Genomic DNA, 18,116 nt, shown 5'->3' with positions numbered 1-18,116 from the left:
AGAGGAGGTCTGTGTGGGTCTGGGACATGATGGAATTTGGACCAGCTGTTTGCAAAGGTTACATTAGAAACTCAAAAAGCCAAAAGGGGTTGCAGTGAAAACTGGCTTCTGAAGTTGGAGTCCCCACATGGTGTCTCATGTCTATACCAAGAAACTACGGGTAGGGCTGGAACTGGCAACACATAAATCTTCCCGAGATGAAAAAAATGTTAAGCCCTATCGATGAGGCACAAGAACATATTTGACTTCCCACATTTCTTCCATTTTTGTGGTTTTTGAGGTTGCAGTAGAATTCAAACCTCTCTGGGTTCAAGTTCATCTAGTCTTGACAAAATATGACTTCCTGTGTCAGCAAAAGAAGGTTTTGATTAAAAAAAAAAAAGAGGACAATTAGATGAAATAGTTTTTACCAACTGTAAATGAATCAAGGTTAGATTTCCCTTAAAATATACAGGGGTCAAAAATCTGGGAATGAAACATAAGCATTGGGCTCATTTGGTGTTTCCTGAGGCCATGCCACGTTGGAAACCCTGAGTTCCTGTAAATCCCAAACTGGGTAAAGGGACAGGCAGAGCCCAAAGAAAAAGAAGGTTAAATGGGTATGGGCAATCATTTGAACAGAAGGCTTACATTTGGTTTCTTCTCAGGCAAATGTGTTTCTTCAAAGCTGTCATCCATTTGTGTCATGATATATGTTTGTTCATTTAAGCAACTTCTATTATGTTTGCTTCATGTCCACTACAGTTGCAAATTTGTTCTACAGCAGAGAATGGAATAGATGGAATCTCTTAGAGTCTTTGGGGGAAGAGATAAGGAAATAAGCACAGCTATTCATAAGCCAGTATTTGCAAACTGAGCCCGGTGCTATGAAGAAAGTGATTGGGGTTCTCTGATAAAGAATGAAGGGAGAGACCTCTGTAGACAAAGTCTGCAGGGGAGATGTGGCCGAAGGAGAACCGTCTGATGGAGACACGTGCAGACTGAGACTGGGCAAAGTTTCTCAGGCTGGGGTGCTGCTCAAATAAAGACTCTGAGACTGGGGAAACTTCGGGCTGATTGGAGGCTGTGGCGAGAGCCTACTGGGACAGTGGGCGGCTGGCTCCAGCAGTGGCCAGTGGGTCTCAGACAATGAGATTGCTCTGGAGAGTTTTAAACAGGGAGGTGACAGGGTCCAATTTACATTGTAGGATTATCGGTCCAGCTGTGATGTTCACACTCCATCTGGGGGAGATAGGTCGGCAAGGGCATATACGGTGGAAGCGAAGAATGTAGATAGTGGGCAATTCTAATAGTTCAAGTGCAGCAGAGCAGAGGAACAAGAGTGAGATATATCTGTTTATCTGTTCTCTTGCCATTGGCTGGACCTCCATCAAAGCTGACATGCATGTGAAATGTTTGTGTAAGTTTGATTGTATTGCATGAATTCCATTAAGCCCTCTCAGGGGAAATAACAATTAGGGAAACCGCAAGGCCATTACTGCAGCTTGAAACTGTCAATTGCCAGAGACTGCAAGTATCCAAAGCACCTATATCCGTGATTATAGTAATGTGCAAAATAATTGAACTTCTGGAATTCTGCAAGCGTCTGCATGTGATGTGTGGTGCATGTGGTTGCCGGGTAGTGAGCTCGGGCAAGGATATTAGAAGGTGCACTTGGCTTTAGTCTCTTTTCCATCTCCTTGACGTGAGGTTGCATAGAGAAGGCAGTGAACTACCAGCAAAAATGAGTTTTGTTTTAATTTGTCTGTGTGTATGCTCATGGAATACCTTAAAAGAAGGGGAGGCATGATCTCTGTTTTCAAATGGCAGTGTGTGGAGACCAGAGCTATGAATTTTAAAGCTCCAGTTGAGATTTTTGACTGGCCTTTGCCTGTTCCACTGCCTGTGGAAAGGCTTCATCAAAAGCAGACATTTCTTTAAGCTGTGCTGAGCCAATGTCTTACCTATACATTTGTTTTTATTTTAGTATTTCATTGTCCACCAAAATGTCTATGGAGTTCTAAGGTTATTCATGAACTCATTGTTTTGGAGAAAGGGAATTGGATGTCCCAAACAGTAGGATTGCTAGGCACCACTGAACGGCCATTTGAGATCTGTGGCCATGAATTTAAAATGCTGTCGATCAGCACTTTTACTTTTAAAAAGTCACAATGCCATATTCTTCTAAGGCAAATAGTCTCTTCAGTGGGAAGTTGCTTTAATTCACTTCCCTTGATATCTGTGGTTTGAGTCTTTCTTTGATTAAGTGATCGGTATTTCCTGAGCATGTATTAGGAGCCAAGCGCTGTGCTGACAGATCATCAGTAATAACATAAGGGAGGCAGAATGAAAAAAAAAGAAAAGAAGATAGAAGTAGGAGAGAGGGATGAAAAATAACTCAGGAAAAGAAACTTTAAAATCCTTCCGGTGTTCACTTTTTAGTCTGTCATTTTCCATCTGTATGGCCTTGGATGAAATCACTTTATCTACGTCTTTGTTGCCCTCTCTAAATCTGAAGTCTTAATTAAACTATAGAGTCCTTGGTGGCCTTTCAGGGAAAGGTGTAACTGCAGTGTCAAGTATGACACATATTTTATATTTCAGACTTGTCTGAAACTGATAAGCTCTAAGGATTTTGATATCTTATTTAACAGGTAGCAACAGCAAGTAACTTTGATAAAGTTCTCCTCAGAGGTTGAGAACTTGGTGAAGTTTTCTGTACAGAAAAGAAAAAGAAAAAAAATTGCTATTCAGCAGACTGATTTGCTCTAAATTTTTCCTGTTTCACCTAGAAGACAAGAGCACAGGAGCTCTTGGGAGCTTTAGAGATTGTGTGTGTGTGTGTGTGTGTGTGTGTGTGTGTGTGTGTGTGTGTGTGTGTTAGGCTGAGCTGTGTGTGGGCAGTGTTGGCCATCTGTCTTTTTTTTTTTTTTACATCAAAATATAAAGCATTTGGGGATTTGTAAATATAAATATAAAGCCTGGGTGGCTCAGTTGGTCAAGCGTCCGACTCTTGATTTCGTCTCAGGTCATGATCTCACAGTGCGTGGGTTTAAGCCTGGTGTCTGGCTCCAAACCGGGCAGGGAGCCTGTTTAAGATTCTCTATCTTCCTCTCCCTCTGCCCCTGCCCCACTCACTTGCACACATCTCATTTGCTTTCACTTTTGTTCATTTCTGGGTCTCCATGTTGATAGAATCCAAGTGCTAATTTAGCTAAGTAAGTCTAATCCCCTAGAAGCCTCAACAGTCAGCCAATAATTCAGTGCCACACCACAGAACTTTCAGTTCAACTTCGCAGATTTGTGAAGGAGAAGGATTAAAAAGGGCTTCCCCCATAAAGCAGAAACAACACTGAAAAATCTACAATTATATAGAACTTTCCATCGTCCATGCTGTTATAGCAGCCTTTCCAGCTCCATTGTCTATAGGAGTGGTTCTCAGTCTGGGGCAGTTTTGCCTCCTGGGGCACATTTGCAATGCGTAGACACTTTTTGATTGTCATGGGTCAGAGGTAGATGCGGAGGCCAGGGATACTTCAAAATATCCAGCAATGCAGAAGACAGCCCTCACAACAATGTGTGATCTGGACCAAAATGTCCATAGTGACAAAGCTGAGGTCCGTATCACGGACAAAGAACCTGGGTCCGTATCACCCCTTTAAACCCAGAATAACATGCACCACTTTTCCAGGTTTTTAAGCTTGCTTAGAGAAAAAGCTGAAGATTGAATTTAATTTAGATTTTCGCATGATACGTCAATAGCTTTCTGATGCAAAGGACTTTCAAGTTTGTAACATCAAATGTAAAACAGGTCAATTGGTAATAATAAAAATAATAATCCCTTACATACATAAGGTCCTTTATAGTGTGCAAAACAAATTTACATATATCACTGTGTTTGATTATCACTTCAGTCCTGTTTAAGAGTTATGGCTGGCAACATAACCATTTTATAGAAAGGAAATTATTTTTGCCTGTTGAATCGCTGGAAATGGCTTTTCAACTTGTTATGACACTTTAATTACTGAGGAGTCACCAACAAATCTGTCACATGTCAAGTATTTCTAGGAGGAAATACTCAGGGTGTGGGCTGCCCATGTCTCTTCCACTGGGCGTGAGTGAACTTACCTGGGAGGAAAATGGAAGATTAGGGACTGCCTGGGAAGTGGTAAATTGCATGGTACGCCACGATTGCGCCACAAAAATTAATGTTTTTGGGTAGTAGCAATAGATAACTGGAAGTGTCATTCTTACTTGAGCTGCCTTTTTTATAGAACCTAAAATAGAATGGGGTTTTGATCAAGGGAAATTCCTGGCCTCTGCTCTGTTCTTTGTATGGCTTTAACATGCTGTGGTCCATAGACCATAACTTGAAAATTTAGTGAAGAAAGGATCAGGGATATCACAGGCTCAGATGTTGTTTGGGTCTCTTTGGCAAGCCAAAAAAATAAGAATATACATGTGTCAAATCCATTAGACACTTAAAGGTCCTCCTTTGATTCTGGAAATGTCTTTAAGACAGTGCCAAAAGACCAGGCAGACACAAGGATTCAGGAGAGTCCTTGCTGAATGTGAAATGAGTTCTTGCCTTGTTCAGGATGGGCACAGAGCACATGGCATTTAAACCCAGGGTTTCGCAGCAGGCCGAGCAGGGCAAAGTGCTAGTTTGAGCACTAGCTCACTGAGACGGTAGCAGTTACACAATAGTGGATTTCCTCACCCCCTTGATGGGATGGTCTACTTTGGGGTAGCAGAGAGGATTAAAGCTGTGATGTAACGGACTTAGCAGAGCCAAGCACGTTGTAAGCACTTGAGGACAGCACAGCCTTCTTGAAGAGGCTGTGAGGTTTCGATTATGGCTCTTCTTGCTGCTATGATCCCTTTTCGTGGTATTTCCTCAGTATATCTGTTTGTTCGCTCTTGCCCGTGTGCAAGGCCACTATCCTAAATCAAACTCGTGACATGTTTTTCGAACACCTCGTGAATGACACCACACCCTGCCTCTGCCTGGAACCCTTCAAAGAACTTTCCCAAAGAAGTAAGTCTTCCTTTGCCTGTCCTTTAAATGTTGGAGCTCCTGAGTTTTTTCTCCTTATCCAGCTACTCCTGCCATGAATTCCCTGATGCTGTGTTTTAATAAGCATTGTATACACCAGTGTTCACAGAAGCACTATTCACAGGAGCCAAAAGAGGGAAGCAACCCAGATGTCCATCAACACATGAACGGATAAACAAAATGTGATATATACACACAATGGAATATTATTCAGCCTTAAAAAGAAAGGCAGTTCTGAAAGGTGTGACAACATGGAACCTCGAAGACATTACACTAGGTGACAAGAGCCCGTCAGAAGAGGCCAAATGCTATACAAATTCACTCACCGAGACACTTAGAGAAGACAAACCTGTAGACACGCAAAGGAGAAGAGTGGTTAAAACAGCAGACTTTGTTATGGCATATTTTACCACAGTAGAAAAGATATTTAAAGTAAATAGAGTATAATACTAAAAGAAAAATTGCCAATAATTATTGATTACCACGTACCAGGAATTGGGCTGGTCACGTTATGTATAGTCATTCGTTTAAACCTTCCATGAACTCTTAGAGATCGGTGCTATGGTGGTTCGTATTTACCAACGAGAAAATTAAAGCCCTAAGAGGTCAAGTAAGCCCAAGGTCATGCAGTTAGGAAGTTGCAGAGCGGTGATTGAAACCCAGATAGCAAGTGCTAAATTCTTCCTCCCTATGCTTACTCCCTCACCTGGTGCCAGTGTGTTGACAACCATCACATTTTGAATCTCTAGCCCAGACCTTGGGAGCATGACAATGATGATGGTGCTATTGATGTTTTACTAACAATATTTTCAGGCTCTTCAAAAAATGATGAAATACTGCCCATCATCCCGATTTAAAGTTGAGAAATCTGAAGCATAGGGAGGTTAAATAACTTGTTCGAGTTCACTCATCCATGGCAGAGCCAGGATTTACACCTAGGTCAGTCTGATTTAAAGCCATATTCTTAAATATAACTGCGTTCTTGAATATCCCACAGCACCCTATTCTAAGATAAACTCTCTTTTTCTTCTCATATTTTAAAATTTCTGAACTGGGGATATAACTTATTATATCCACACAGTGTTCTTCCTGCATCCTGGCATTAACTTGACAGATGGACTTGGTAGAACTCAGGAAATAGGGTATTTATCACTCTAGATATACTAAGTGCTCAGAAGAACTTTGTTAGAACATGATGTGCCCCACGATTCCCAAAACCTGGCTCTTATGCACAGATCTAAACGAAAGAATCAGGAACCCAGATGAGAAGAACAAGTATATATAGGAAAGAATTCTCTTCTAGCAACTCAGTGAGATGCTTCTGGGACCAGAAAAACCTTGGCTATCCCACCTAGAGAGTGTGCCTATCTAATTTCTAAAGGTTTAACTCATTTTACATGATTTTGATCACCCCTGTTACAGCCACCTTTTTCTATTGTCCATGCTTCATTCCCTTCTTAGTGAGCATCTCTGTCTCACTGCTAAGAACTGAGACCCTTGGTGCCTCCGGGTCTTTTCATGGGCAGCGGTGTTTTGCATCAACTCACATTGTTGCCTCTTTACCAGTTTTACAATTGCCCTCAGAAACTCCAGAAAATGGAACTGGACAACTTGGAGCCCAAGCGCAATTTCTAAGACTTAAATCCCTGACCCCATAGAGACCCTAAGAGATGCTGTGGAATGCAAAGTCCACCACCAAATCCAATCTGCTTTGTTCTGTGAAAGAGTTCCCTAACAGCCATGAATCATTAGGCATCATAACGAAAGGGCCAATTTTCCTGCTGTATAAAACCAGCTTTTCATAAAAATAGGCATCCTTGATGTCATGGGTAGAATTAAGTGACCCGAATGCAATTTTTTAACAAAGGAAATAGTGGTTAAGAGTTTTTGCCATCATTTTTTTCCCCTGGAGTATATCTTGCCTGTACCCAAATCTAGATCTGGAATAGTTTACTGGTAATAATAATTAGACATTACCATGACAACTGCCACGTTGAAACATTGCTGGTGGCAGAAGATACGACTTCCCAGGAAAAAGATTTTTTGAGGAAATACATGTACTATTTCAAGGCATAACAACAATATGTGTGGTTACTTTAAGATATACAACAATTTTCCCAATTGTTACTGATAATGTAAATCCAAAATGCAGTTGAAATTTCAGTGTGATGGTCACAACAATTTAAAGGTTGACTTGACTGCTATTACCTTCTAGAAGGAGAGGAAGGAGCTTGTGCTTGGAGAGGGCTGTCATCAAATATTCATGCTTTAAAAATTCTGCAAAATAAAATGATGGTTTCTAAACAAATGTCAAGAGTTAGATGGCATTCGGTGAATGGTTCCCAGATGAGTGTAAATAGTGTTTCTTTAATTAAAAGCTAGCAAAAAATAACTAATTAAATGTCATGATAGGACAGGGAAAGTATAAAGAGAGACAGGGCTCAGTGGGAAACCATGCCAGAGAATTGGACTCTGGTCCTGAGGAGAGGGCAGCCACGAGCACCTTCCTCATTTCTGTAGAGCTGGGTTCCAACAATGCCAAATAGTACCATTGTGGCAAAATCGCATCTACAGAAAGGAGAGCCTTAGCTAGGTAGGGAAGGAGCCTGCAGTAAATGTAATTGGGAACATATGTTGATGTTATTTTTTTTTAACGTTTATTTATTTTTGAGAGAGAGAGCAGGGGAGGGGCAGAGAGAGAGAGAGAGAGAGAGAGAGAGAGAGAGAGAGAGAGAGAGACGGAGACAGAATCCGAAGCAGGCTCCAGGCTCTGAGCTGTCAGCAGAGAGCCCTACACAGGGCTCAAATCCACAAACCGTGAGATCGTGACCTGAGCCGAAGCCGGGCACTCAAACCACTGAGCCACCCAGGCACCTCATATCTTGCTATTATTAAAAATAATAGTAACTACCACTGACTGAGTACCTCATTTGTTCCAAGGAGTTTGAAAGCACTTTATGAACGCTATCTCACCAGGTGAAGCTTGTGTGTCGGGAAACAGCAAAGCACACAAAATCTTTTTTTTTTTCTTTCTTTTTTTTTTTTTTTTGCCAGAAATTGCTATTTTTTATTTCTCAAAAAGCATTAAATGAGTCTCAGAGGAAAACTTGGAATGTTGCTGAACTACCTTTGTTCATATTTTGAATTGGTATTGTTTTTATTTGAAAGTACATAACACGTTGTGGGGGGGGGGGGGTTGTGGGCAGCACCGTAATCTTTGCAGGAACAAAAGTTCTAAAGCTTTAGCAGGGGCCACTGGGTCTCCACCACCACTCCTTTGTGAATTAGTTGCCATTAGGTAATGCCAGGACTAGGAGAAAACTAGGGCGTGCAACTTTAAGTGAGATTGGAGCACCGATCCCCCACCTACCCTGAACTTGCTCTGAACCACTTAACAACAGCACCTTCTGTCCATCCTGGAGACACTGCCTGTTGCCAATCCCCCTTGTTGTTTTTATCTGCACTTTGTGTCTGATTCCATATCATCACTCCCCAGGATATTTCTACCCAGGTTGAAAACACACATCCCACTTCCAGGCATCTGCTTCACGTTTCCTGGATGGCCCAGTAATGTGTTTGTTTAGCTCACTTCACATTAGACTATAGATTTTGCCAGTGGCCTTTTGAACACCAGCCTCAGGATGTTTGTTTTTGTAAGTTTTTGTCTTATCTCACTTCCTCTGAAAAAGCCTGACTTTTCACAGCTTGGCTGAAGCCTGAATACGCAGCTCTCGCAGCTCTCTGTGCCTTGCCTAACATCTTGCCAGTGCATGAGGCTACATGATTTGCAGTTTGAAAATCATGACCATTCTATGTTTCATTTCACCAAGCAGGCAGAAGGGCATTCTAAGAACATAGACAAGAGTGTATAGTAAAGTGCATCAGCAGTGGTCCCTCTGCCTCCTCTCTCTTCCTCCCTCTCCCTCCCTCCCTTTCCAGCCCCACCCCCTTCTCTCTCACTGGGGAAGTGGGATGAAGTTCAGTGATTCTCAAAGGCAAGGGAAGCACCTGGGGAACGTGTTAAAATGCAAATCCACAGACCAAGTCCTCAGAGATTCAGACTCAAAACAGCTGAATGAGTGCTGGGAATCTTTTTAACACCTCCTTTCCCCATTACCACCCCTAGCATGTTGATGAAATAGTTGGTAGATCTGAACCTAAAGAAACCCCAGTAAACTGGTTAAAATCTTCTCTTTGAATATCTCTGTCTCAGACCTGGCTTTGAATTCTAGTTTAGTAATTGCCTGACTGGGTAACCTTCTGAATCTCTGTTTCCCTCAACTGTGGAGAAGAGGTTTTGTGAGGATTCAGTGGGCTAGGTGCAAAATGAATGTTCAAAAATAGTAGTTCTCATTAAATCATTATATTCTAAAGAAACACAAAAGAGATGAAAATAGTAGAAAACAGAATCTTATTAATGGTGTTGTAGGAGGAGAAAGTAGTTTTTAGTCTACGTGAAACTAAAGGTGAAACTTGGACTATGTATGAAAGACAGAAAGCAAATGCCTAGCTCTTTTATTTCCAGGGTCCTTCAGCCCCTATCTCTCCCTTAACTTGGTCCTTTCCTCAGCCCCATCTCCGCTCAGCATCCTTTGGGAGATTTCTTGAATTCACTTCCTCAGGGAGGGTGACCTTCCTGACCTGTAGGTTAAATCCACATCACCAGTTACTTCCTCTTGATGTGTTCATTACGTGTTATTGTTAATTACGAGTTTCATGTCTGCCTTCCTGCTGGACTGTGAGCCCCACTAAGAGGTGGGGTCTTGTGGGCTATTAGAGCCTTATTTCTATCAGGAGGCTTATTTCTATCAGGCTCATACTAGCCTGATGCATATCTTTGGAGGGAGTAAATCAATGTAAAGAAGATTTTTTAAAAATTCATGAGTGCTTTTCAACTAGGGAATGGAGTGTCTTGGGGATACCAACTTTCCTGTCATGGCAGGTCCTTCCAAATGGACCACTTGGTTATCGTGCTAAGGAAATCCCTTCAGGAATCCGTAAGTTCTCTTTCAGTTGGCCAGTTTTCCAGAACATAGGAAGAAAATCTTAGGCAGTTTCTTGAAGAAAGACAAAGTCATAACAAAGAGCTTTGTTTTGCCTTTTGCGAGGAGTTAGACAAATTGCACAAGGAAACGCCAGATGACAACATCAATTTTAATTATGTCTCAGTGAAACACCTGAAGGTACCATTTAAATGATGCACTGCTACAGTTCACAGGACCTCCAAAGGATGAAGGGAGAATTAATGAAGTAGAGACAGAATGATTTTATTTACCAAACTACTCACAGCTTTGCTGCGTTTGATTTTGTTTTCTTTCCTCATATGGAGAAATTTTAGCTTGGCATTAATATTCCCACAAAAGAAAGGTGATTCACGAGGTGAATGAATTAAGCATTCTACCAGACTTGTGCTCAAAAGTTGGAAAAACAGCAAAAATCACACATTATTTCAAGCCTGGAAAAGCTGAGCTAATATTTTTTTCTCCATTGTCTTTCATTTTCTGCTTCTGGCCAAAAATAGAAAGCCACTTTTATATCCTTTTAAACATGTTCTTAGGGGAAAAGGCACCTTCCAAGTGGAAGCAAGAACGGAGAATAAATGCTAAGTTCTATTTCTTTTGGCATATAGACTTCATTTGAATTTTGTTCATAAGGCTGGGGTTTTCATTACTGCAGAATAAAAGTCTTAACTGGAAGCTTTGGAAAGGTGAAGAAGGCCACTTAACTCCTAGCCATGTTCTTAATCAATTTAGTCCTCATTACATCTGAACTATTCTCCTTCTATTGGCCAATTTCTCCAAGTATTTGTATTCCATTATTTTCAAAGAAAATCAAGAGTGCCATATAGAATGATGGTTAGGTGTGACAAGCATGTAAGCGTACATAAATTATACATTCCTCATTTATTTGCAAAGTTATGGAGATGCAATTTTTAAGGAATTTCTATACATTCCCCTATTCATTCCTTTGAGCCCATTTGTTTTCTTTCTTTCGAGAAAGAAAATACACTGAAAACAAAGACAAAGTGTACTCTCTGGCAAAGTATTAATAGCTCCAATAACAGAGTACCTCTGAGTTCTGGGAGGTCATTTTGCAAAGGCTCTGGACTTAGTCTGGTTGATGAAAGCCCCTGATACTTGTTAGTAGTTTGAGTTTTATCAGGTTTATCACTTGCCATAAGTACAAAGAAAAGCCAGTGTGGGGACAACCATCTCATCAGATAGGAAAGCCCTGAAACGTCCTGTGGTGATACCACACGACCAGCGAAATCCGTGAGAAAAAAGAGCATGTTGTTGCTCTCCTACATTGGAAAAAGCGACAAGAAAAGGATTACTTTACTGAAGCAGTTTCCAAGGTGAATTCCTTAGATGATATTTTATGGTCAAAAAGTTTCTGCATAAAAAGTCTACGCTATTTGTATTTGTAGAGTCACACGCATTTTAGTCAATTAAAGACCTTAGGAATTCCTGAAACCGTGTATATTTTATCTAACGTTTCCCAAATTCATTTGACCCCTTTTTTATAGCACACCTATTAACAAGAACTAGACGAATTAAAAAGATAGTTCCTTGGGGCACCTGGGTGGCTCAGTCGGTTAAGCATCTGCCTCTTGATGTCGGCTCATGTCGGTCATGATCGTAGGGTTTCGTGAGTTCCAGCCCTGTGTGGAGCTCTGTGTTGGCAATGCAGAGCCTGCTTGGGATTTTCTCTCTCCCCCTCTCTCTGCGCCTCCCCCACTTGTGCTGTCTCTGTTTCTCTCAAAATAAATAAATAAACTTTAAAAAAATATATTAAAAAAAATAGTTCTTTAACCCATAAGTCCCTCTGTGCCCCCCAGCCCTTCTCTTCCTTGAGACTCTATAATGCAAATTATAGTAGTTGCATGCCACACATATGTATAACGAATTATTAGTATTTTTCCACTTAATGCTTTTTGACTTTCTTTCCCTGCCATAAAATAATCTGAATTCTCCTATTTTAGAAATTTATGAAGTAAGGTCCCAGTAGGGGATCACTAGCATGGGGGGGGGGGGGGGGGGCGGGGGGGAGGGAGGGGGAGGGGCGGAGAGGGGGGCGGGGTTGTGGGGCGCATTCAACCACAGCTTACCAGTTAGGAATTCCATTCTGATGAGCTAACAGGTATGCACAGGGTGTGACCCAGCCTGGCTGTGAAGCCTATTTGTGTACTGACTGCCGAGTCCTCTCTACTTGCCCTGTGTTTGGTGTCTACTTACCCAGCGTGAAGTCAGATATGAGCACTGCGCCTTCTGTCCCACTGCCTCTCTCACTCCAAGCATTTTATGGGGAGCTGGTACTCTGTCATCCAAATGACTCCCCTCATTCCCTGTGTCAGGTACACTTCATTTTTCTTGTCTTGGTTTCTGCAAGAGGCCACAGACCAGATGGAGGAAAAGTGAGGGATGATCCATCAACTGTGCGTGCAAATGTTTGGAGGGTTTTCACTTCCTTTCAATTAGGAGCCGGCTGTTCTCAAAGGATCCCCCTGCCTCCACGGCCCAATTTTTTTCCAGAGCAGACAGCTAGAATTTCATCTCACTGTCAGAGCTAGGACTCTGGGAAAAAGTAACCCGGTAGGAAAGAGGTAACTGACAAGGAAAAGTTATATTCCAGTAGGCTGATGGGAGCTGATAGGGTTCCAGATGTTCTCCAGATATACCTAGAAGCTAATTCCGGGTTTCATATTCCCATTTGGAGATTTCTAGTCTCTTCTTCATTATCATTTCCCAGTAGAATGTATTGGCTCCTTTTTATTCCCTTAAAAAGTAATCCATGTTCATTGCTCACAATTGCAACTATACAAATGAGCAAAACGATAAAAATAAAAGTCACTCATAAAACCACTATTCAAATAGAATCATAGTTAATATCGTAATGTATTTCTCCTATCTTTTTTCCTTGCATAAATATTTGTAGTTTATTTTAAAATACTGGAATGTCTGTGCATAATGTATCATAAATATCTTTTTCCACCTCACTGCACACCTCACTTGTCTTTCGTGCCATGGCATCTTCTTCTGTGATCTCATTTCTGGAGGCTGTATGAAATCCCGTCCACGGTTCTGTGTGTGTTGATATTTGATCCGTCCCTTCATGCAACTCAAAGTAGTGATTGAATGTTTCATATTGTTGCTTATTATAAACAGAACTATGGTTAATACCTCTCTGACTAAGTCTTTGCACATACCCTTGACTTTCTCTGCTTCTTTTCTTGAGAGATAAACCCACAGAAAAGTGCATAAAACATTTTTGCAGTTAGTTGAATAATGGTAAAAATAGGCATCCATGATTGAATGACAGTATGAATGTCATACTTAATGCTATAGAACTGTATGCTAATAATGGCCAAAAGGCTAAATTTCATGTTCTATATATTTTACAACAAGAAAAAAGGAAAGGAAAAAAAGAACACTGATATAATTACTATGCTGAGCCAGAAAAAGATCATTGCCCCAGCCCATGAGCCCATCACAGCTCCCTCAGCCTCTCCTGGAGGTAACCACCATTATGGTATCTTTCTCTTCATCTTAGTTTTACCTAATATGAATGAAGACCCCAAAATATATGTTTCTGAATTTTTATCAAAATGGAATCATAGTTTTGTATGTGACTTCTTTGGCTCAGTATATGCTCACAAGATTTATTTGTGTCGTGTGTCCCTTTACATTGCTGCATGGCACAGCATGTGTGCATATACTGTAATTTATCCATTGTACCCAAGGTGGATATCCCAGGTTAGATCTGCTGCAGTCTACAATCATCCTAGGGCACATACGCACCCATTTCTCTAAGGTACACACCCAAGGTTGAAATCACTGAGTCGTGGGATAAGTGTATCTTTAATTTGAGTAGATACCCAAGTAAGTGATTATATTATTCATACCCGCTGTGTATGAGAATTCCCAAAGTTCTGTGTTCTCCAAACATTTGGTGTTTTCACACTTAAAAATTTTTTTTCTCAATCCAGTAGATGTACACAATGGCATTTCATTTTGGTTTTTATTTGCATATTTTGTATTATGAGGTTGAGCACCTTTTCATATATTTATTGATTGATCACTTGGATTTCCTCTTTTGTAAAACAAAAGACTTGAATCTTTTGCAGAACTTTTTCTGTTGTCTTGCCTATTTTTTTCTTAAGGTTTTGGGAGACTTCTTTTTGTTTTCTGAGAACAAGCCTTTTGTTGGTTATGTCTTACCCCAATATATAGATTTCACTCTCTTAATGGTATATTTTTTTACTGTAGCGAAATATATAACCCTTTACATATTGTCCTTTGTATTTTAAGACATTCTTATCTACACTGCATTCCTGAAAACATGGTTTATTCTCTTCTATATGAGTCAGAAACTAATTGGAATTATTTTGTATGTGATATTATATGGAAATATATAAATATTTAAATTAAATTATATAATTTAAATATATATTTATAAATATATCTTTCTTATAAGCATAAATATATACATATATGTAAATATATATGTATATATTATATATTCTATAATTATATATACATATTTGGTATATTATGTACATGATATATATATTTATATTTATTTCCACATAACATATTACTATTATATATAATATATATTCCATAATTATGTGCACATATTCCACATATATATTTATATATTTCCTTCTTCTTTTTCAAAATACATGGATACCCAATTGTCTCAGCAACATCTATTGAAATCTTTCCTTTCCCTCCCAAACTGCCATGCATGTGTCTTACAACAAACGCCCATATTACATGCATGGGTCGTTTCTGGGTTTGCTGCTCCTTTCCACTGGTCTGTTTACCTATCCTGATCTACAGTTAATTCTAATATAATAATTCTTGATCCCTGGCAGGGCACACGTTCCCATACTACTGTTGTTCTTCTTGCCTATATTTATCCTTGGCAATTCCGTATACATTCTAGATTCAGCTTCTCATATTGTTGAAAAATCTGGAAACATAATTGGGATTATAGTGGAGGAGAATTTAATCTTTATAATATTGATGCTTTCAATCTGTGAGCATTTATTTAGGTCTCCTTTAATGTCTATTAATATTTTATAATTTATTCATTAGAAGTCTTAGAACTCATCTGTTAGATTTTTTTTTACACATTTTTGATGCTATTATGAATGCTATATTTTAATTTTAATTTTTTGTTTGCTAGTATATAGTACAGTTGATTTTTTATATTGATATCTAGAAAAGATGTTTAATTATTGTATTAATACATGTAACATATCTATAGTTTTGGAAGGTTTTATATATATAAAATCATACCATTTTTAAGGGACAGATTTTTTTTCTTCCTTCTTCATCTTTATGGCTTTTCTTTCTTTTTTTTCTTTCTTTCTTCATTCGTTTGTTTGTTTTTGTTTTTTTTTTTTTTTTTTTTTTGACTCGCTGCGCTGACTAGAACCTTCTGTATAATTCTTACTAGAAGTAATAGTGAGGAGCTTTGTCTTTTCTTGATCTGAGAGTAGGAATATACCTTCAAGTGAAATGACTGCTGGGGTTCTTTTTGTGGCTCTACTTTATCAAATTAAGTAAATTAGGTCCCTCATATTCCTAGTTTGCTCCAGGATTTTCTTTTCTTTTCTTTTCTTTTTTTTAAATCCTGAATGAGTGTAGAATTTTTTTGTCAAATGCCTTTTGCGTTTCTGCATCCTTGGAAATCATCGTATGAATATTCTCTTTTAATGTTTTGGTTATCTATTACATCATAAGAAGCCATGCCAGTATTTAGTGGATTAGAAGAACCACCATTTTGGTGGACCTTCCACATCTGTGGAATGAGAGGACTTAGCAAGATGACTGTTCAGCTCCTGTTACTTGGATGCTCTCATGCAGTCACGGGGAGAAAGTGTCTGGGGCTGGAGTCACGTGAAGCTCAGCTTGGCTGTTGGAGCATCTTACATGGCTCATTTCGTGTCTGGCATCTCAGTAGAGATGGCTTGCAGTCCCAGTGCAGCTGAGATGTTGGGATGGCTGGACCAGTCTTTGTCCACAGTCTTAGGCCTTTCTTTCTCTCTCTCTCTCTCTCTCTCTCTCTCTCTCTCTCTCTCTCTCTGGCTTCCGGAAGTTCTCTCCAGCTGGATAGCAGACTTCTTACATGGTGATCCAATGTGCACAGCAGGAGCTGCCTGTCTTTCCTAAGGCATGTTCCTGGAATTGGCACAGCACCGCTTCTGCCACATTCAGTTGATTAAAATAAGTCACAAGCCAGCCCAGATTCAGTGCCAGAAGACTATGCAAGGATATGATGCCAAGAGGCCATCTCTAAGACCAGCTACCACAACATATTAATGTGGTGAATTACATCAATTAGATTTTCTAATGTCTTCTAGCCTTGCATACTTGGGATAAACCTAAGTCAAAATGAATTCTTCTAGAACATAATATATAACTTGTTTAGCTTGGCTAATTTTTACTTTTCCCTCACAATAAATGTCAAGAAAAATTGGAGGTATCCTTGCCCTCAAAAAGAATCCAAGAATACTCTTATATGAAAATACTTGAATGGACGAATCTAGAGGGTATAATGCTAAGCAAAATAAGTCAGAGAAGGACAAATACCATATCATTTTACTCATATGTGGAATTTAAGAAACAAACAACAACAACAGCAACAACAGATGAGCAAGGGGAAAGGAGACAAACCAAGAAGGCTACCATTTTAACTATAGAAAGCAAACTGATAGTTACCAGAGGGGAGGTGGGCGGGGGGGGGTTGGGTGAAATAGGCAATGGGGATTAAGGAACACATGCGTGATGAGCACTGAGAGATGTATGAAGTGCTGAACCACTATATTATACACCTGAAACCAATATAACACTGTGTTAACTCTACTGGAATTTAAAATAAAATAAAATAAATAGTTGAGACACGAAGTTCTCTCCTCTCCTCATGTGTGCCCTAAGATGAAACTTCTTTGACCTTTCCTTGGAGGGGGTGGGACATTGGAACAATTTTATTGTGCTCCCAGCATGACAGGCATCGGACCATGAGCAGCCATGATTTCACTTGGTGACTCACTGTCACATTGGCGTGTCCTGTTCCCTGCTGATGGTGCTACCTTTCACACGAAAGCATTCAGAACACCCAGCATGGGCAATGAAGTGAATCTCCCTCACAGCCTCCTCTTCTGGGCAGCCTCACATTGGTTGCATTGGAAGGATTATGACAGCAACTTCCTTAAATCCTGTGGTGCCCACCTAATGGAGGGTGACTCATGCCTCTGACAGGGAAGTTAATGTTTCTTCTCACCGCTTATTTTGGTCACTCTTCCAATTTCCTCCCCATATCTGTTGATCCTATCTTCCACTAAGTTTACGAAAAGATGATAGGACATCACTATAAGGTGATTGGGCTAGCATTTAGTTACTATTATAGCAGATTGTATTTGAAACATTATACCTTAAAATGTACCATGCACTCTAATTATTATGTATAATTATATATAATACATAATGTACGTATAATGTACATGCTTTGTGTATATATACATATATAAAAATATATTTCCAGTGGTACATATTTTTATACCACATGCTGTGTGTATATGCTTTATATATTGTGGTGGACAAAACGTAGCCACAAATTTATCAATGTTTCTCCTATTGAGAGGTGAGTCTTTGACTCCTACCCTTGAATCTGGATGAGCTCAGAAACTGCTTTGAGCAAGAGGATATTGAAGAGGTGAAGCTGTGACCATTTTCACGCTCAGGCTTTAATAGCATGGCAGCTTCCACATCCCGTCTCTTGAAACACTCATTCAGGGAGAAGCCACCTACCATAGGGGAAGTCAGCCAATCTGAGACCACCATGCTCTGAGGAAGACCAGCTTAACCACAGGGGAGTAGAGAGGCCTGACCAGCTCCCACTCAGGTATATTGGTGACCCCAGCCCAGGAAGCAGACTTGTGAGAGAAGAATCATCACATGATCCAGCCTCAACCACCATCTGTTTATACCACCTGATATAGAGATTATAGGAGATACCAGTCGATTTATGAATAAAGATGAATGCAGTTTGGGTCATGTGATTGACATGTTGT

The 18,116-nt window shown here is 40.0% G+C and overlaps 1 protein-coding gene and 1 long non-coding RNA gene across 5 annotated transcripts in view; one reads left to right on the top strand and one right to left on the bottom strand.

The window, feature by feature from the left end:
• The window catches only part of LOC109279053 (uncharacterized), a 230,860-nt gene that overhangs the window by 148,819 nt on the left and 63,925 nt on the right, over positions 1-18,116 (top strand). The gene's annotated exons all lie outside the window — the stretch shown is intronic.
• The window catches only part of LOC109279056 (uncharacterized), a 309,036-nt gene continuing 303,033 nt past the window's right edge, over positions 12,114-18,116 (bottom strand). For all 4 annotated transcript variants that reach the window (XR_008420466.1, XR_008420467.1, XM_019469806.2 and 1 more), the window contains one exon: positions 12,114-12,417. Coding sequence is in view for 1 of the 4 variants with exons in the window: in XM_019469806.2 (XP_019325351.2) it covers positions 12,321-12,417 (97 nt within the window). In the remaining 3 variants the exon portion in view is untranslated. The remainder of the gene's footprint in view (positions 12,418-18,116) is intronic.

This window comes from Panthera pardus, unplaced genomic scaffold (genome assembly GCF_024362965.1).
Source record: "Panthera pardus isolate Hobbes unplaced genomic scaffold, ASM2436296v1 HiC_scaffold_8, whole genome shotgun sequence".
NCBI classification, from domain to species: Eukaryota; Metazoa; Chordata; class Mammalia; order Carnivora; family Felidae; genus Panthera; species Panthera pardus.
The sequence above is the reverse complement of the archived record's forward strand: the minus strand, read 5'-3'. Positions and strand labels throughout refer to the sequence as shown.